General features: G+C 45.4%; 1 protein-coding gene across 27 annotated transcripts in view; it reads right to left on the reverse strand.

Annotated features, from left to right (window-relative positions):
* The window catches only part of Ank3 (ankyrin 3), a 571679-nt gene that overhangs the window by 64138 nt on the left and 486148 nt on the right, over positions 1 to 21393 (reverse strand). For 24 of the 27 annotated variants that reach the window (XM_060369399.1, XM_060369391.1, XM_060369385.1 and 21 more), the window contains 2 exons: positions 20652 to 20775; positions 15624 to 15726 (listed from right to left, as the gene is read on the reverse strand). In XM_060369399.1, coding sequence (XP_060225382.1) covers positions 15624 to 15726; positions 20652 to 20775 — 227 coding nt within the window. The remainder of the gene's footprint in view (positions 1 to 15623; positions 15727 to 20651; positions 20776 to 21393) is intronic. The other 3 variants (XM_060369387.1, XM_060369393.1, XM_060369398.1) reach the window with 1 other exon arrangement.

The following is a 21393-nucleotide window of genomic DNA, read 5'->3' on the forward strand; positions in this document are numbered from 1 at the left end:
TTTCCCAGATCTGAGGCCTGCGTTCTCAGAGAAAAAAGATCCACTGAGTGACGAGGAGTATGGGAGGTGAAAGGTGGCACGGTGCCCGCTAGGGCACATCAGCATGAAATTTCAGCAATTAGAGACAGACATGGCCACAGACCCCATCATGGGACGGAAGTGGGGAAAGTCAAATGACCCTTTCACAAGGGGTCACCTGAGACCATCGGAAAACACAGACATTTGTATTACGATTCATAACAGCAGCAAAATCACAATTATGAAGTAGCAACAAAAATAATTTTATGGTTGGGGTAACTACAACATGAGGAACTGTATTAAAGGGTCACAACATTGGGAAGGCTGAGGACCATTGTGTAGAGGATGGTTAGGGGCTCAAGGTCATCTTTTGCTATACAGTGAGTGATTTTGAGTCTAACTTAGGCTATATAAGACCTTGCCTAGAAAACCAAACAAACTGAACCAACCAGCCAACAAATGACAGAAACCCCTAATTTGTGACTATACCCCAAATGACTCAGATTATTTATTTTATGTGTGTGCATGTAGGTGCACGTATGTGTATTTGTGTGTGTGTGTTTGTGATATGACCTTGGGTATCATACTTCAAAAATTGTCTATCTTGGTTTTTGAGAGGAAGAAGGCTCTCCCTGCCTTGGCACTTACCGATTTGATTAGGCTGGCCAGCGAACTTTAAGGATCTTTTGCCTTGACCTCAATAGCACTGAGAATACAAGCAAGTTACCAAGTTTCACTTTTTACCTTGTTCTGGGGCTGGGACTCAGGTCCTCACATTTGCATGGCCAGTCTTTTCATGACTGAGCTATCCTCTCAGCCTTAAAAAAACATCACAGCTCTGACATTTAAACAAACAAACAAACAAACAAACAAACTGTACAGCAAGTAATTATACGTAAATTACTGTTTAGTCCTAGGAAAATTCAAAAATGAATGAAGGACGGATGTCACTGGATTCAACAAAAGGAGACATATCTTGTGTGTGTGCGCGTGTGTGTGCGTGTGTGTGTGTGTGTGTGTGTGTAATTTAGAATTTAATGCTGGGGCTGGAAAATGGCTTGGTCTTAGGAGTATTGCTGTGCTCAGATGACCCAGGTTTGGTCCCTAACATTCAAACTTATAACCATCTATAACTTATAACCATCTATCTATAATCAGCAACTTATAACCATCTATAACTCTCATTCCAGACAATCCAACATCCTTTTTTTTTTGGCCTCTACACACTCTGAACACATGTGGTGCAGATATATACACTCAGAAGCGGACAGCTAACATAAATCTCACAAACAAACAAGCAAAAATCTAACCCAGTTGGACCGAACTGAGATCTCAACCTCAGACAGCAATAAAGCGCTTCAGAAACCCGCTCTCAGCCTGGCCATCTCTACCAACCACTCAGACCAGCTTTCAGAGATACCAGCAGGCAACTGTAAGAGTAGGCCAGGAAGTGAATGGAAAACCACTTTACTATTTGGGGGGCATTTGTGGGGACAAATTAGAACTTGTATGTGTGAGGCCTTGGGGTTATTTTCCACTTGGACCTTTTTTTTTTTTTTCAGTCTGATAAATTAATAATCTTTCGCCTCTTCGCTAATTACAGTAAATTATTTACCGTCAGTACTCTGAGAAACGTACTGGTGGCATTAATTATTGAAGCCACGAATTATACCACACAGAAAAGTATCCTGCCATCATGCAATATTCACTAGGCAGGACGTGCCAACTTGCCAGGATCCCACACCCCCTTAGATCTGCTGCCTCGCCCTGCCGCTGGTAGCTCTTGGCCACCCATCAGAGCCCAGTCACCACACAGCAGAGCAGATGGCAGACCTGACCGTACCAAGGAGCTAGAGTGTTCTGATGTGCCTCTGAAAGGTAGCATTTCGGTCCGATATTCGGTGCCGGGACAGTTTCTCCTCGGAGTTCGCTTTTCTCTCTCATCAAGGTTGGTTCAGGTTTATAAGTGGCCCTGAGTCTGAATAACTTACATGTGAGCTACCAGAATGTTCTTCCTCTAGGGAAGGTTTCTGAAGCAAAATAATGGCAACTCAGTCCAACCTTCATAGGCAGATCATGAACTGGCAATTTCCTTCCCAGTTGTCTCCAGATACTTTGTACAGGCTAGAGTTTAGGTAAACTCTAACATGGCAGCCTCTACTTGCTTTAGAAAACAGCATTCATTTCAAAATGTGCTGACCGTCAATGCGCAGGGCACCGAGGCTCCAAAGCACAGCCTTAGCTCCACCAATAACCCTTTAAAAGAGCTAGCAGGGCATGCTGTTGTGTGACCATTAAAACTGAATCAGTACCTGGGGATATGGCTCAGTTGGTGTAGTACTTACTTATAGTATGAAGCCCTGGGTTTGACCTCCAGCACCACATACCTGGGCATAGTAGCACACATCTGTGATCCCAGCATTTGGAATGTGAAGGCAGGAGGATCAGGGGTTGAAGGCCACCCTCAATCAGGTAGTGAGTTCCTGGCCAGTGTGAGCTGCATGAGCCCAGCTCCTAGGTCTCAGAGGACCGAGGTGGTGCTTCCTGGCTGGATTCGGCAACTTCTTTTGTCACCTCCTTATTGTAAGGACCCCTGATACTGCTAACTGACTGGAGGTGATTCAAAGGGGATTGTGGGCTTCTCCATGCCCTGTTGTCACATCAGCTCTGGGAATGTGTGGTGATTGTGTGAGTTTTGGGTTTCAGGAAAGGAGGTAGAAGGGTCAGCTGAGCTCCTATGCCAAGGCCTGCATGTGGGCACAGAGACAGTGGTTCTTCTCTCCACAGCATCTCCTGCTGCAAGGGCGCCGCCTACCCCTGCAGACAGACTCTCCTGGCCATGGGCACTTCTTAAGGGGATTAGTTTAGATAACGTCAGCCTTCAACAACTGACCCCCGGGGAGCTCAGGGGCTGCTTCACGCTGTATCGTTTCCCTGGTGACACCCTGTGATATGCTTGGCATGCGTTTCCATTTTCCCAGTGTCTTTGTCTTTCACTGGTCGATAAGAGACTTGTCGAGACTATAAATCACATCCTGGCACTGGTGCCATACTGGTGTTAAACTGTGATACGGTACCTTTAAATGTAAAAAGCCTTGCACCTCTCTAGAGGACTCTGATTTATGTAAGGTTATTTGTTAAAATATGACGCTTTATTGAGGAAAAGAACAAAACCCGAAATGCTCCAGTTTCAGGCCAAACCCTGGCACCTTTCAGATATTTGCACGGGACGCTTGTATCAACTGACAGCTCCCATTCGGTTATAACGTGCGTCTGACAAAAACCTAGGTCCGATTTATCCACTCAAAAAGGCCTTACTCCTTTAGATTTTTGTTGTAGTTCTGAGACGTATTCTTGCTATGCAGCTCTGGCTGCTTTACCTCAAACTGAACTGTGAGGTCCAAGCTGGCCTCACACTCACAGCAATCCTCCTGCCTTAGCCTTCTTGGTGCTGGGATAACAGGAGTGAGTCACCACCTTGCATTTCCATTCTTTCGAACAGTGCTCCAACAATTCGTGGGTGCATTAATTCAGCGGGAAAGAGTCCCCTTTTGGGCCTGGGAGTGATGCTACACTCACTTTACAGTTAAGGAAATGAAGGCTCAGAGCGACTTGGAAAAAAACTGCCCACACAAAGCCACCGGGCAGCACGCAGTGGTTTCAGGGGGACAGTCTACTAAAAACGGTGCACGCTGACTTCCTACAGCCTTTCACTCCCGTGTCAAGGGGATGGTGGACACATCATCTTCGTCTTAGAAGGGACAGCAGGGGCACTATCACAACCACACTGCACACGATTCAACTGAGTCCAAAGCCTGACTAAATGATGAGGTCACTGTCTCCAAGAGCTTAATATTTTCCAAAAATAGTATCCCAGCAGCCCTACGCATCGGAGGAGAGAGGAGAGTAAGAACACACTGGCCTTATTAACCGGGACACACCCTGCAGTCCAGGTCTGGAAATAAATAGAACATATTGGTCTCACAAACCAGGACACACCCAGAAGCCCCGGTCTGGGAATTAATGCTAAGTCCAGAAGAAGGGGGCAGGAAGAGAGTAGGGAACAGAGAGAGGGAAGAAAGGAAGAGATGGATGAAATGAGAGAGGGAGGGGAAAGAGGGAGAGAGCAAAAATGTCAGGAGAGTGGGAGAGAGCTCCAGTTGGCTCGATTATCTAGTCTAGTTGGGTCATTCCGGCTGCTGACTGTCAGCCCTTGGTGCTCAAAGGCAGAGCAAGAAACCAGACTGACAGGAAGTGAACATGGGGAAAAACCATAGAGAGTGGAAGGAAGTCCCGAGGACAGATAGAGAGTCACAAGGGAGTAGAAATTAAAAAGCAAACCTTTAAGTAAAGGCCCTAATTGATTGCCTGTTATCTGTCTCAGCTCATTTCTCTTTTAAACTTGGAATCTTCATTATTTTAAATACACAGTAGCCAAATGCACTGAGGCGGAGATAGCGTGGAAGAGCATTGCTTTTTACATTTATGTAATGCTGCATCCCTCTGTGCAAACTTTCAGGGTCTGCGCACTCTTCAGACCACAGGGAGAGGTGAGAGCAACCACCGGGTTGAACTGCGTTGGCTAAGCTGAATTTGAGACTACAGAGTTATTAGCGTAGAACACCTGGCTTACAAGTACCAAGATGACAAGGGAATCTGGTGCCAGGAAGAACCTACCACCCGAACCTGTGCTGCGTCCCCTCCCTGCCCCACAGAGTGCCTCAAGACAGGCTAGGGCCTAAAAGGAGCCAGGGCTTGGGCTCCAGGCATCCAAAAGTAGTCTCAGCGCTGGTAAACAGCAACTTCCCACAATCCCCCGCCCCAGGCTTCTGTTTGTAAAGCGCAGACTAACACTCAACAGAGTTCGGCAGGCTTCAGCTAGAACCCCAGCACTTGGGAGGCTGAGATAGAAGCTTGAGATGACCTGAGTCTGGCCCCTGGAACCCATGTAGAGAGCCAGATCAGGCCGTGCACAACCTCAGCATTCCTGAGGCAGGACAGAAAGAGTAAAATTACAGAGAAAAGGACCGGAAGACTCTCCAAACTATGGCGAATTCCAGCATAATCAACCTTAGCTCTAAAGGACAGTGATAGTGAGTTGCTATTGCTTCCGCATAGATACTTAACGCTAAGATAGCGGTGACCCAGGCCTAAAGCCGGAAAGCATACGACCTTGGGCAGGAGCTCATCATAGTCTCTAGATAGAGCCTGAAACACTCAAAGAAAGACTCCCTGTGGGTGAGTCTTTTTACCCTCTCAATTGTGACCCTATCAGTTGCCCTCGGGAACCTTCCCCTGATAAGATACTGACTTCAAACTCTGCAAAAATCCTACACATAACTGTTGCAGTGCAAATAATGAGCTTAGACTCAACCAGGCGCCCTGCGTGGCCCACCTCCCTCTTGAGCTGGGCTCATTCTCGTAACCACATCCCCCACCCCCATCCCCCACCCTGTGCTTAAGCCTGTATCTTCACTAAAATCCCCAACCCCACTTCACAAACTGGCTGGTCCTCACATTCTTTTCAGTGTCGATGTCACAAACCCTGGTTTTGGCTGGAACTAAGGTCCCTAAAACTCTTGGGGTGACGGTATGGAGCCGGATACTAGAGAACTGCCCAGAAGCTTATGAGTCGGCTAGCCTGGAGAGCACAGAAGGCCAAAGGAACAAGATAAGCTTCTGGGGAACCAACTTCTTGCAATGTTGTCCTCTGATGGCTACATGTGAGCTGTGGCACGCATACAACTGCAAACATACACATAACTGCACATCATTCCTATACATACACATGGCATGCCCACCACAAAATAAAGAAGTTAACAAATGACAGTATCCATTCAAAAATGGTGTAATGCTTTGTGTGAGCTCAGGTATTTGAACCTGTTTTGGGGAAGTAGTGCTTTTTTTTTTTTTTTTTTTTTTTTTTTTTGCTGAAGGAAGTACCTCCCTGTGGGTGGGCTTTGAGAGGTCACAGCTTTGTCCTACTTCCTGTTTGCTCTCTGTTTTGCAGTTGGGGCTAACGATGTGCTCTCCCAGATTCCAGTTCCAGCCACCATGCCTGCCTGGGGCTCACAGGCATGCCTTTCCCCCTCCACCACCACCTCGGCGGGCTTTTCCTCTCTGAAACTGCGGAAAGCCAAAAGAAACTTTTCCATCAGTTGCTTTTTGTCAAGGTGTTTTATCACAGCAACTGAAAAGATGCTAATACTGGTGGCTTGGAAGCATGAAGGGAGATAGCAAGCGCAAACAGCATGAAGTCTTTTATGAAACTGAGTCAGTCAGGGGTGGTAGCACATGCTAGGACGCCAGCCCTTGAAAGGTGGAGGCAGGAGAGTTGGGATTTCTCCCAGTACCCTTCAGTTCCTACCTGTTACAGGGTATGGCTCCTATACCCTTCCCCCTACCCTGAACTTTCCAGCCCAGGGGCAGGGGCTAAAAAGTTCCCCTTCATTATATAATCTAGACATTTTGGTTTCCCTGGCTCTCTTTTTTAGCTTTCACCTCTCTCTTTGTCTCCTCACTCTCTGCTCATGCCTTTCTTTCTCTCTCCACCTCCTCCCAATAAGAATGCATTTATATACTTTAACTCATTTCCTTTGATAAGGGCTCATTAAGGAGGATTAGAAATCCAAGGTCACCCTTGGCTATATTATCTAGGCTACGCAAGATCCTCCTTTAAAAACCCAAACCAAACCAAGAAATTGGAGACATGGATTCCATAAAAGTAAACCTGATTCAAGCCAAGTATGCTCATACACTTCTCTGGTCCTCAAGAGGCCGAGGCAGGAAGATCTGAAATACAAGGCCATTCTCCGTGATTTTGAGGTACACAGGGATTTTGAGTCCCACCTGTACTACCTGAGAAACAAAAACAAAATCGACTCAAGCAGGAATGCCAAAATCAAAGCAGACCTTCTTTTCTGCCTAAAGTAGTTCTTTTCTTGAAATTGACTACTACTACCTTATAAGGCTCCTCCTCCTCCTTCTGGTACCAGGATTGAATTTAGGGTCTCCCATATGATAGGAAAGTTCTTTACCACTGAGCTAAATCTCTGGCGTCTTTTTTCTTGTTGTTTTGAAAACTAGGTTGGCTTTGACCTTGTGACCTTCCTGCCTCAGCCTCCCCAGTAGTTGGGGTAACAAGTACGTACTACCACGTCCAGCCAAAGCTATGTTAAAATTAGAATTTAAGCTATAAGGAAGCATGTTTCTTTTAGGTTTCTAAATCTGATTGGTTTCTATCTAATTTAACTATATTCAACAGAAGAAGGTCAACCAAGGCCATCCTGAAAGCTGAGCCAGTCAGCTCGTCATCACCAACCAGCCCCATGGACTTAAGAAACTCACAATAGCAATTTCTCTGCCTTCAAGCAGACCTGCAATCTCACCGAGCCATCTTTGAGAGGTGTTGAATGGATTCCCCAAGCACTGCTGGCCAAGCACTTCCAGGAAGAAAGCAACATATCAAATGTCAGCAGGCTGGGTGCTTATCTCCCTGGGGGCTATCTAGCAAATCTTTCACTTGAGGCTGGCTGTCTTCTGCCACTATGCCCCTTTTCTGAGCCCAGCTTAGAGTTGCATAAGCAGAAGAAACAGCAAAGTTAGCATGCATGGTGAGAGTGGGGAGTCACTGGGGTGAGACATAGAAGAGGAGAGCACATTAGCATAGGGGCTTTCTGGATGATATAAACTTTTGCTGAGATGATGGTCAATGCTGATTCTTTTTCTTTCCTTCTTTTCTTTCTTTCTTTCTTTCTTTCTTTCCTTCCTTCCTTCCTCTTTCTTTCTTTCCTTCTTTCTTTCTTCCTCTTTCCTTTTTCTTTCCTTCCTTCCTTCCTTCCTCCCTCCCTCCCTCCCTCCCTCCCTCCCTCCCTCTTTCTTTCTTTCTCTTTCTTTCTTTCTTTCTTTCTTTCTTTCTTTCTTTCTTTCCTTCCTTCCTTCCTTCCTTCCTTCCTTCCTTCCTTCCTTCCTTCCTTCCTTCCTTCCTTCCTTCCTTCCTTTCTTTCTTTCTTTCTTTCTTTCTTTCTTTCTTTCTTTCTTTCTTTTCTTGACAGGATTTCTCTGTGTAGCCCTGGCTGTCCTGGAACTCGCTCTATAGACCAGGCTGGCTAAGACCTCAAACAGCCAGCAGCTCAAAGTTCAACTTAACACAAAGTGATAATAGTCTCTTCTGAAAACAACCCAAGTTTAATTCAAAGTGACTAGAATCTTGGGCTGAAAGCTCCCCAAGGAGAGACTGGCAGGTCTAAAGATGTGACCACCACCTGCATAGCTGTGACAGCTTGAAACAGTATTTGTAGAATTATCTCCACAGTCAGCCTTCAGGCAGACGACACAACCAATGGTAAAACACTTTCATTAAACCTTGAAAACAGGTCTTTACTGTGGAAGGCCTGCTCTGCATCCTTAGGCAAAAACCGGAAATGGGGGTGGGGCAAAAATATGCTAAAGAACTATCCTCTTGAAGGATGGATAGCTCAGCTTGCTTTTCTTCGATTTTGTTAAAGTTGGGTGTATCTATTCCTAGATAGAAAGCCTGGAATAACAGAGTCTCCACTTTAAGATGCTGAGGTCATTCAGTGTTGCTATGGACACGTGGGTGTTTATAGCAGTTTCCATTGCCTATTAGTAAAGACAGAAAACCCCAGATTCAACTGGGACATGGGAAGGTTGGAATTAGATTACTGGCTTAAATGAAAATCTCAGTGGTCCTGGCAGCTGTGGCTCACTTGGCCACATCCAAGAAACATTGGTCCTTGTCATTCTATGGTTCGTCTTCTTTCTCCAAAGGCTACATGTGTCCTGTAAGATGGCTCAGTGGCTTAGGAAGTTTGCAACTAAGCCTGACAACCTGAGTTGTCTCCTAACTTCCATATATATGGACACACACACTTTAATTTTTTGTAAACCCAGGAAAATTCGAGTCTTACTAGGTTGGCTCCAATTTCACCTTTTTTGGTTAAGCCTTTGCAGGAGGAGGAATCCCCTAAATAGCCATATTTGGGTCTCATCCGTGGAGGGGAGAAGGGGACTCCACCCTTTTTTAAAGTGACTGACGGAGAAGAGGGTTGGGCAGGCAGAATCCGCCCATCAGATCCGGGTACTGCTGCTCATAGGTGTGTGCAAAGAAAGCCAGGCAAAGGTCAAACATTTCCATTCCTCTCACAGGCAATTAAGAAGCCCTCAGTCTTGGCTTTTCATATCTCATACCTGTTGCTTGAATGTCATGTTATTCCTTTTTAAAGCGTGTGGTTAAAAATTGTTAGAAATGAGAACCAGGAGGATCCCTGTGCAAAACAGCGGGCCAGAGAGACACAGCACAATCCCGAAACCTACCACCAGGTGTGAGACCCTTGAGAATGGGTTGGAAGACCCCTGGGTTCCTTACTGGCCTTTCCCCACAGTGAGCAAGGCTGATGGACACCACAGCTGCTAAAGGGAGGCCGCCCATCCGAACAGCTACTGCAACCTGTGTCCCCCCTTCCTCACCTCCCTTTTGTGGGGTCAGTTAGTGTGGACTCTGCCTTTAATGAGACCGAGAAAATATCTCCTAAGGTTGAGATAAAGTATGTGCAAATTAATAATGGCAAAACATTCAGGATAATTCTAGGCAACCAGTGTGTTTCTACCTTTGTGATAAGCATCCACTTAAGGCACATGATGATAGTACCATTCTTGGCATAAGTCTGGGACTAGCTGATGTGGATCACGCGCTGTCCTCTCATAAGCCATGCTAGAGAGCCGCCCTCAACAACTCTTCCAGAAGAAATGGTGACACCACTGATTTCCTTTAAGACAACCAGGCTTCCTCCTCTTCCTTTTCTCTCATTAACATCTATTTAGAAAATCACATTTTAGGGGCTGGAGAGACGGGTCAGTGGTTAAGAGCCCTGAGTGCTCAGCTGGGAAACCCTGGGGGTTTCATTCCCAGCACCCAATGCAATGGCTCACAACCATCTGTAACTCCTGCTTTGGAGGATCTGACAACCCTCTTTTGCCTTCCACAGGCAAAACACCTGTACCCATAAAATAAGTTAAAAACAAACAAACAAACAAACAAACCGAAAAACAGCCAGGCATAGTGGTGCATGACTTTAATTCCAGAATTTGGGAGGCAGAGGCATGTGGATCTCTGTGGGTCTGAGGCCAGCCTGGTCTACAAAACAAGTCCAGGATAGCTGGGACTACACAGAGAAACTGTCTTGAAAAATAAATAAATAAATAAATAAATAAAATTTAAAAGTTACATTTTAAGTTTATTTTGCCCATATGCCCAGTAGTACGTGTAGAGGTCAGAGGGCAACTTGTAGGGGTCTGTTTTCTCCTTCCACCATCTAGGTTCTGGGGGACTGAACATAGGTCAGCAGGCCTGGTGACAAGAGCGTTTACCCACTGAACCATCTCACCAACTCCTCCTGCTTGGCTGCTCTGAGATAGGATCTCATAGCCTTGAACTCCTGCCTCCATCTCTCAGGGGCTGCACCACCATGCCTGGTTTATGTAGTCCTGGGGGCCAAACCCTGGGCTTCACCTATGCTAGCTAGGCAAGAATTCAACCCGCTGAGCTGCATTCCCGGACTGGAACACTGGCAACTCTCTAAGACAACCGGCCTGACACACAGGCTTAAAAAACAGATAGACAAGATGATGACTGATTGACACATAGCTGGTTTATAGGAGATAGCCCAGGATCCCCACACCAGCCAATACTCTAATCTTCAGGTGCCTAAGTCCATTCATAAGATTGTAGAATTATCCTAAAGACCAACATATAGCCTTCCATTCGCTTTTAACCGTATAATACCTCCTGCAGTGTAATTGCTACAGTCACGTAGCCTCCTATAGGGAGAGTGACAGAAGTTTGCACACGCTCAGTGCTGATGCAATCTAAGTCAGTGGGAGCGGAGGAACTGGGGGCGGAGACACAGAATGCAGTCAGAGATGTCATGACCAGTGGTTCCGAGGTAGAGAGACATCTGAAGATGGCCTCTGGAGCTTCTGAAACCACCCCTGTCCAGGACCCAGACACTGGGTGTCTCTCCGCAGGCATCTTGTTTTGAAAGGAGATGTGAGTGATTCCTTTGTGCACCTGCAGTTCAGGACTCTGAGTCAGCAGCACTCAACGCTGCTCGGCTTGCAGTTACACTGCAGTTCCCATGCCTGGGCCCGTCCAGACCAACTGAGTCAGGATCTGAGCAACCCTGCTCTTAAAAGTTCTCCTGACCGTTCTCATGGGCGGGGCCGCCACCCAGGAGGTGCTCACAGATGAATTTACTATTCTGCTCCCGTGCCCAAAGCGGGGCTCCTGGGGCTCATGCCACCAAGTGGCACAGCTCAAAAGGGGCTGCTCCTATGGGGGTAGGAATGAAGCGGGCCTGGAAGGGATAAGGGGTGCTAACCTCTCTCATGCCCCCTCAGGCGCTGTCTTCAACCAGCATGAGATCCCTGGATGGCACGGTATGGTGGTTAACGCTAAATGTCAACCTAACCCATCTAGAATCACTAGGGAGATGGGCCTCTAGGAATGACTGGGAGGCAGAGTGTATCTTGATTGAATTAATTGAGGTGGGAAGATGCATCTTAATTGCGGTAAACTGTGGGCAGGACCATTTCACAGGGCAGGGATCCAGGACTGTGTCGGAGGAGAGGCAGGCATGAGCTCGCACACGCTCATTGCTCTCTGTTGCCGACTGGGGAAGCAATGTGCTCAGCTGCTTCAAAAGCCTTGACTTTTCTGCTAGGTCAGACAGACTGAGCAAAATGTACGCTGAACTGTAAGATGAAATAGACCCTAAAGTTACTATTGTCAGGGTATTTCATGAAAGCAACAGGAAAAGAAGTGAAGGTCCTGGGTTCTAGGAGGTGGTGGCCCGGGTTAGTCATCTTGTATCTCAACTGTACTTTAACTATGGTTAATGTGCAAACGGATTAGTCAGCAGGATGATAAAGCAGGGGCTGTTCTCAGCCTGGGCAGCGCCCGTTCTGTAGAAGAAAGTTCACACAGACTTAATTTGTGTCCATTTTCTCTTCTGGCCCGTCAGAGCATTTTTAAGTAGACAATGATGCGTAGCTTTGAACCTGATAGCAAGCCAGGGCTTGGGGACTCGGGAATGCTAAATGTTTAAAATGCATGCCATGCTTCCCAAATCAACAGAAGACTGGAGAAGTTATCTTTTGAAATCCCTAAGTATAGGCATGAGGTGAAAAAGACAGACTATTCACTTTCTTTTTATAATCTATGTGCATGGGTGTTTTGCCTAATGCATGCATATATACCACGGGTGTGCCAAGTGCCTATGGAGGCCTAAAGAGATGCCCTGGAACTGGAGTTACAGACAGCTGTCATGTGGGTGCTGGAAGTTGAACCTGGGTTCTCTGCGAGAGCGGCCAACATTCTCAGCCTTTGAGCCTTCTTTCCAGCCCCAGACATTCAGTTTTGATCATTTGACTGTAATTGAAATGCATTCAGGAACCTAAGCGGACATTTCTTGTGAGGTTTTTCACAGTGCAACAAGATTCTCTTTTCTGGCAGCAGTTCTTCCCAGAATTAGCTGTTTCCTGTCCTTCACTGTTAACATACCTTTTTCAGAATCCCCCCCTTTTTAAAGGTTATTTTAAAGGTGTTCATACAAAATATTTTTCTTTTTTGTTTAAAGGTACACAGAATATCCAAATGCATTTATACCTAAATTCAATAATCAATGTTTGAAAAACATAAAAAGCAAGGAAAGGGGTTGGGTATATGGCTCTGTGGATAAAGGTGCTTGCTATGGAAGTGTGAGGACCAGGGTTCAAATCCCTAGCCAGGCAGACATGAAAGGCATAGAGAAGGGTCCCTGAGGCAAGTAGAAGAGCCAGACTAGTCATATCAATGAGCTCTGGTTCACAGAGAGATCCTGCATCAATGAACAAAGAGAAGAGTAATCAAGGAAGAACCCTCACAATAGCGACTCGAGGCTTCCACAAGCTGCACGTTCACACTGTGGAGGTCTGGATGAGAATGCCTCTCAGAGGCTCATATATTTGAATGCTGGGTCCACAGATACTAGAACTACTTGAGAAGGATCAGGATTAGAAGGTGTGGCCTTGTTGGAAGAGATGAGTGACTCGGGGTAGGCTTTGAGGTGTAAAAAGCCCAGTCTCTCTCTCTGTCACCTGCTTGCGGATTAGATATTTAAGCTCTCAGCTACCGCTCCAGTACCATGCCTGCCTGCTGCCATGGTCTCCATCATGAGAGTTATGGACTAACGCTCTGAAACTGTAAACATGTGCCCAGTTAAATACCTTTTTATAAGTTGCTTTGGTAAGTTCTGTGTCTTCACAGCGACAGAACAGTAACTCACACATTTGTGCCCATACCCACAAACAAAACAAAACAAATACAAAACAGTACACACTGTCAAATTTTCTTTATCTGCCCTAGAGATGAACCACTGGAAAGTAAGTAACTTGCTTAATTCATTCCTTCCTGAAAACTTGGTGAAAGGTTCTAGAACATAACCTCCGCTGGGACCACCAGCTGAGCAAATCAACGCCTGTATCCAATACCTTTACAAAAACCCTGTTTTCTGAGACAGGGTTTCTCTGTGTAGCCCTGGCTGTCCTGGACCTCACTCTGTAGATAAGGCTGGCCTCGAACTCACAGAGATCCACCTGCCTCTGCCTCCAGAGAGCTGGGATGAGAGGCATGCACCACCATGGGCTAGCTCCTAAAACATGTTTTATCATTCACATTTCCTCCCACATTGGTCAAGAACTTGAATGGTCTTCACTGAACAAGCCGGTCAGTTGGAAAGGGAAAAAAAAAAGCTCTTCCGATGTCTACAGTTCTTGGGATTTTGGATTTTCTGCTGTGCTGTGGTCGCTTGGACTGATCACAGAAGAGTAGAGACAGCCATATAGGTAAGGGGTTCTCAACCTGTGGGTCGTGACCCCTGTCAAACAACCCTTTCAACAATGGTCACCTAAGACCATGAGAGAACCAGATATTTACATTACAACTCATAATAATAGCAAAATTACAGTTTTGCCATAGCAACGACAACAATCTTATGGTTTGGGGGAATCACGAAAACATGAAGAACTGCACTAAGGGGTCACACATTGGGAAGGTTGAGAACCACTGACTTAGGTGTTCTTAACACTGAAGCTGCTAACTCACTCCCAGAGCCCCAGCTTCATCTTGAAGCTCTTGGCCTTTCCTTTCTTTTCACAGATCTTTAGTTCTGAGCACAGCCACACGCCAACCCTCAGAAGCGAGGGACACCGAGAACATTTGTTTTTGATTTATACTTTGGTTATGATGTGGACACTGGTCAGCAGCGGCACTGGTGCTGGAAACGCCTCGAATTCAGAGCCTTGCTCTGAAACAAACAGCTGGTGAGAAACGTAGAACACAATATGTGTCTCATGTGAGTGTGGAGTGTTCTGATCCACCCATGGTGCTCTCTGTCATCTGTAACAGTGCACATTTTGTGGGGCTCCCATAAGGCGCAGGGATTAACAACAATAAACTGTCTAACATCTCATCTAGGTGGGAATGTGAGAACAACTGGATGAGCAGACTCGGCTCTGCCAACACCCGGCAAACAGCAGGCACCCAAGAGCCTAGTTTATTGTCAAGGGCTCCCTCGGACTTACCTAAAACCCATGACATATGCCACACCTATAATCATTTTACAAAGGTTATTATTCTTTAAAGTCTGACCCTGAACAGCCTCTGCATTTTCCTCTGTAAGGCCTGCTTGCTAAGAATGTTCTAGACAGTGTATTGTAACATTCACTGCAGGTCATTGCGAAGTATGACCCACACCTATGGGTCTGACATCAGCATGCCCAGGCATGTGGGAGTTCCAAAGGGCTGACCACCTATTGCTGAACTCTAGCTTGGGCGTGTGTGACTGTTATTCATCACCTTGTGCAGTGAGCAGGTGTGGCATCATTTCACCAATGATTCACCGTGGTCATATAGCACACGCTACCTTCAAGGTGGTTTATGGTCCATGTAGATCTACCAATCGCTGGGTCCCTACTGTGAACATTTAAGACCAGGCACTGGATGGGTCTATACATTTCTCTAGGATCATTCTAGAGAATGTGCAGTAGGGACTGTGTTCCTGGGCCTCTGTACAACACTTGGTACCTACTCAACCATAAGCACCAGGAAGAAGAAACTACACGAACATTGAATGAATCCAGCAGAGGTTCTTGGAAAACAGAAAATACCACTATGCCTTGGGAAACCCTGAAATGAAGATATCCAAAACATGACTGACCTAGTCTATGACAGGCCTCGCCACTTCCAATGGACATACACACTTCACTTAGCAAACATGAATAATGTCAGCAAACTAAACAGCAAACACATTTGACTTAGAGACAAGTAGTCTTTTCTAGGATGCCCTAAGCACTCCTCCATGGGATACAGAGGGATTGCTTGTGACAGAAACAGACATTTTTGATTATGCTTTTCTTTAACTGACTAGTACCCCCAAATTCACAAATACAAAAAAAAAAAAAAAACAAAAAAAAAAAACAACAACAGCATAGATAAACAGCATATGTAAACAGAGGCTGAACAAGCAAAGGACAACAAGAACGCATACCTGCTCTTTGGATGGTACCAGAAGTTCCTCGATCATCATGCTGTCCCGCGCGTAGGAGCTTCTATTCAAGGTGTAGGACCTATCCGAACTGAAGGAGCGGAGGCTGTTGTGTTTACAGTTACCCATTCAACAGTGGGAGATGACGATGGGATGGATGCAAGAAAATAAATGCATGCAACTTTAAGAACAGGCAGGATGGCTAAAAATACCAACAAATGTGCTTTTTTGTTTTTTTTTTTTTTTTTTAAGGAACGACATCAAAATTAAATTCTATACTAAATTCCATGACTGAGATTTTTCAAATTTGGCCAATTTGTTGTCAGATCTTTTAGATGAAATGCATGTGACTTTGGACACCCCTCTATGGTGCTGAACCAGCACGACATTGGAAAGAGCCTCGAACTGATAACACTGGGGTTCCCTTTTCTTTTTGAAAAGTGGTCTATTTATTTTATATGCATTGGTGCTTAGCTCCCATGTGTGTCAGATCCTTTGGAACCTGGGGAATCAGATCCCATAGTGCCGGATCCCCTGGAACTAGAGTTACAGACAGCTGTGAGCCTCCATGTGGGTTCTGGGAATTGAACCCGGGTCCTCTGGAAGAACAGCCAGTGCTCTTAACCACTGAAGATTCTCTCTGGCCCCTACATGAGTGTTTTTAAGAGGGAAGACTTTATGTTAGAGGCGCCTCTTTCAGTCCAGTTCTGCTGCCTTTCAGACTCAGGCAGAACTGTGTCTGCTGTGGTGGGCTCTGTGAGCGAATGATTGGAAACGAGCTATGGGTTTGGATTCTAAGAGCTCCGTAAGGAACCGAAACTCAAGGGCACTTTCAAGAAGGAAAACAGAAACAGCAGCAGGCACTTCTTGGTTGTGTTCTGGGAGACATTCATGTACTCTACATTCAAATCCTGTTTTCCCTTGGCTCTACTTTTTTCTTTATCCTCGTTATTCTTATCCTTTCTAGAGTCTCCCATAGACAGTCTCTGAATTTTCCAGGGTGTACCCCCACACTCTGCCTATGTGGACCCTAAAACTAAAAGCCGGTAGAGACTCTGGGAGAACGGTTCTAAACAATATCTTGGTTAAGACTGCATCTCCCTTTAACTCCAATACTCAGGAGGCAGAGGCAGGCAGATCTCTGTGAGTTCAGAGCCAGCCTGGTCTACAATGCAGGACAGACAATGCTACATAGGAAAACCCTATCTCAAAAAAAAAAAAAAAAAAGTATATATCCACGTAAATCACATGAGGGTCAGGGTTATCATCATTAATCTTAGTCTTGAGTTAATGGCTTTATTATGATCCTTTGGGGACAAGGAGGATGGTGGCAGTGAGGAACTGCCCCAATGTTACTTCCACTCAGGTCTCTACCTACTTAACTGGTAGGCTTTCAGAAGGAAATATTCTGTCACCTCTTTGTAATGAGGTTCCCCATCCAACCCTTCATGAAGCATGTGAGAGAGCTCAGGTGAAGCCTGGACTTCACTCTCTACCTGTGAAATATCCCCAACTAGCATCACACATTGACCCTTTTTATGTGGGGGTCCTCGCTGGTGTTGGGAGTGAGGCCCATGGGAAGCCAATATTTTTCTGTGTAAAATTGCCCACTTCACTGATAAAGTAAAGGGAGTAGGACTGACAGCATGCCACCAGTTGAATCAGCCAGACTTTGTGTGTGTGTGTGTGTGTGTGTGTGCGTGTGTGTGCGCGCGCGCGCGCGCGCACATGGGAAGAGAGCAAAGAAAAGAACAAGGAGTGAGGACCCCTTTGCACAGCAGGATTTGTCTCCCCACTGCGTGCTAGCTGAAGTATCACCTGTATTGCACACATTACTCAGAGTGCTGCCCAGAGGGTGGGTGGCTCTTTCAGGACTAGAGTCTCAGCTTTCTCTGGATCTCATGTTCATCATTCTGACTCAGAACTACCCTTCATTTCAAGGTCGTTGAAATGCGCAGCAAATATTTACCGACTGTGACGAGCTCAATCCAGGCAGAGGCGCTGCCCCAGCAAGCCACAAGGCTACAGTCAGCCCAGTCATGTGATCACAGGGCTTCCTTTCCTGTCTTAGTTACATTTCTGCCTCTTACTCCTCTTTCTAAACGCTTAGCTCCTCTTCATCATAGCACCAGCTGCCCTTGAGCGCTTCCCTTCAACCCTGTCTAATTTTTTTCCAGAGTTGGTGATGGGCTGGGGCAGGATTAGTGTCCCCTGGCCACAAGTGATCCCTGACCACTCGGGCTGTGGCTGTCACAGCTGAAGAACAGATCTTTAAATTGTACCAAGTTTTAACACATGTGAATTTAAAGGTCCACAAGTGACAGGTTTCTATACTATACACTAGTGTCTTTTTCCTGATGGTCTCACTGACTAGATTTGAGAAGCCCTGGGAAGGCACCTTACACTTTCTGAAACACAGGACCAGAAGGACCAAAACCTCCTTTAAGGGAGGTTACATTTCATGATCCTTTGCATTTTTCAAATCTAAGATTTGTGGATCCTTCCCCGCCCTTCTCTGTCTGTGAGTGACAGCTGCAGATCAGAGCTCAGACTTTGTGCTAGCCAGAGAAGTGCTTAAAGTTGTGATTCCCAAGGATCATTCCAAAGCTGCCCCCATCAGGCAGATGGAACCCAGGAAAACCTACCAAGCATCAGCCCAGCTCTCCGATTCATTACAGTACACTTGGGACCAGAAAGTATTGACTATTTCCCTAAGGGCATCTAGAAAGCTTTGAGTAGATTTGTTTTTTGATGTCTTGCTTTGCTTTTTCAAGACAGGGTTTCTCTGTGCAGCCTTCCAGGGCTGTCCTGGAACTTACTCTGTAGACCATGCCAGCCCTAGCTCAGAGATTTTCCTGCCTCTGCCCCCAGAGCGCTGGGATTAAAGGCGTGTGCTGCCGCCACCACCACACAGCCTTTGGGTGTTTTTTAACCAAGGTCAGAGAGATTATTTGTAGCCATTGTAGTAACCTAAGTGTTAGACGAAAGACCCGTTAGAAAACCATGCTTCCTTGTGCTAAAAAGAGTTACTAGGGTGTTACTAGGACAGCTCAAACAAACAGCCACCAGCGAATTATATAGGACTTTTTCTTTAGATCCAGCAAAACTCTTTCACTTCAGTCATGCACTCTATGAAATTTGCTAAGAGGGAGGAATTCCTTAAGTGCCCACTCACTATTATATAGATAAGATTTCTTTTCATAAATTTTTTTCTTTTTCCTTTCTCAATCACAATTGTTTTCCTACAGCTGAGCAGGAAAACAAACCAAAACAAAAATGTAAAAAGCACATTGCAGGCTAGCACAGCATAGCACAGCACAGCACAAACGCCAAAGAAAATAAAAATGGAAATGTGGGCTGGGGACAGGCAGAGGAACACTACAAAAGCACCACATCTTCTTACCTTATCTTGGGACTATTTTAAAGTATTTTTAGAAAATTAAAAAAAAAAAAAAAGTAAAACCAGAAGAAACAATGTAAAAAAAAATCAGACAGGGAAAAAAAAAAAAAGAAAAAAAAAAAAAACAAAAACAAAAAACAAATGTTATGGTTGAATGAATCATACATTGGATGTCCATTTAAATGTTACACTCAGAATAACTGACTTGATAATGCTCTAACAATATGCTTTAGAAACATTAAGCTATTAATTATTTAAAAATACAGCTATAAAAATATGCCGTAAAAAATATTTGCCTCTGAGCATAACATGAGTTGCCAGTATGAAAAAGATGACTTACATAGATAAGAGCAACAGGTAACGGCATAGTCAAAATCAGAGACAAGAAATCCTTAAAACATCTTAAGACAAAAAGCTCACAAGAGGCAGTACTCAGGTTTCATGGCTTGCTGGAAGGGAGTGGCTAGGGTTTTCTACAAAGGGAGGAGAAAGCAGCCTGCTGTGGGGATACAAATGGTACCCAACTCCATACAAGAGACAAAAACTGGGATCCCTGAAGGGCCCAGACATTTCAGTTGTAACTTCTAAAGAATCTGTGGTTGAAATAGCGCACATTTTAAAGGTTTCTCTCTCTCTCTCTCTTCTTGTTGGTGACACCTGCTCCAATCAGATTTGCAAACCTTTTAGGGAATGTTTTCAGATAGGAAAACTTCTGCTAATTCATGGGAGAATCTGAAGAAAAGGCAATGCTGTATCTAAACTGGTTTCACTAACCGAACTGGGAATGAATCTCAAGGTTCGCTTTGTGGGAAGTGCCTTTTGCTCTGAGACAATGAAACTTTTTACAGCGGATTCCTAAACTATAGGAAAATGTCCTCAGGGCTCTTGCTTAGAAGGTTTAATTATTAGCTTTAAAATAACTTGACAGTCAGCAAACATGCTGCTGACCCACACCAGGGGAAAAGAATTCCCAGCCTTTTGGGCAAAGTCCTGTTCCTTCCCACGGTGAGTGACTTGTATGGAAGTCAAGGCTTTCTTCCTTCAGCTGTAAGGACTGAATTAGCAGCATTGCTGTCTGTGACTTCTGCTAAATCACTCTCACACTCCTACCAGGCCCCTCTGGCACAACCTCAACTGCCTAAGCATGGCAGGCAGTTTTAATTGCTTTTTATCATCAAGGGTGCTGCCTATCAACCACACATTAATTTTTCACTGACAAAGCATGGCAAATGATACATATACAAATTTCTTGTATACCCATAACTAGAAATGTCTTCCGGTATGGAGCAAACTGCTTTTGAAACATGAGACTCAGACTGGCTTTCCCATTTATCGGGGAGCTCTGTCTGGTACCATGCTGGAAACTGACTGACTGTCAAGTGGGAGAAGGAGAGCGCGGACGATTGACGTGTTCTGTCACAGGAGACTAAGCACTGCCAACAACAAGAGAAGTCACAGGGTGCGCGCATGTTTGCATCAAGAACGTTCCACAGAATTCACATGGCATCCAAAGAGCACATTCTGGAATCGTGAGCAAAATGGAAATGATGCCGACTTATGATTGATCATGGCGTGTTATAAGTGAACTCTGAAGAAATTTTTTTTTTAAAAAAAAAGCAATAATAAAGTACCTGGCAGAACGGGCTCCGAGACTGAAGCCCACGTAACCCTCGGCAGGCAGGGAGTCATCGCCCAGTTCCTTAAGGTCCTGCGGCCCAAGATACTTGTCAGTGTCCCCTGTGATGGCATCTTCACCTGCAGGTGGAGAGCAAGCCACAGTCAGAAGCCCTCCCTCTCGATTCTGCGGCCATCAGGAGAACGCAGCAGTTCATTATTTCATCACCTTCCCCGCTGCCCTGTAGGTTTGCATTTAAAAAAAAAAAAAAAAAAACAAACAAACAAAACCGCCATCCAGAAAGAAACAGTGAAAGAGTTAGTTCACCATTGCAGTGGCTCACCGAAAGTAGCAAACCCAGGTAGTGTTAATGGTCAATGGTAAGCAAAGACCCCTGCCCTCTGCCCCCACCCCGTGGTTTCGTTAATTAGAGAGATGGAGTTCATCAAATGAGTTTTCCTCATGTCACCCATGATGACGGGCAGCAGCTTGTTTGAACGGACACAACCTGCAAAATAAGGCCTATGTCTCTAATAGTAAATAAATAATAAAGTGAGAGTAAATAATAATAATAATAATAATGTGAGAGTCGGGAATGGCTCTACTTGGTTATTTGCTCTTTTTGCTTGTGTGTACTGGTGTGCACAGCCGAGGTGCACCTGCGGAATTCAGAAGGCAACCTGTGGGAATCCGCTCTCTGCCTTCACTACATGGGTTCCGGGGATTAAGCTCGGTCAGGCTTGGCGAGTGCTTTTAGC

Source organism: Meriones unguiculatus, chromosome 16 (genome assembly GCF_030254825.1).
Source record: "Meriones unguiculatus strain TT.TT164.6M chromosome 16, Bangor_MerUng_6.1, whole genome shotgun sequence".
Lineage (NCBI taxonomy): Eukaryota > Metazoa > Chordata > Mammalia > Rodentia > Muridae > Meriones > Meriones unguiculatus.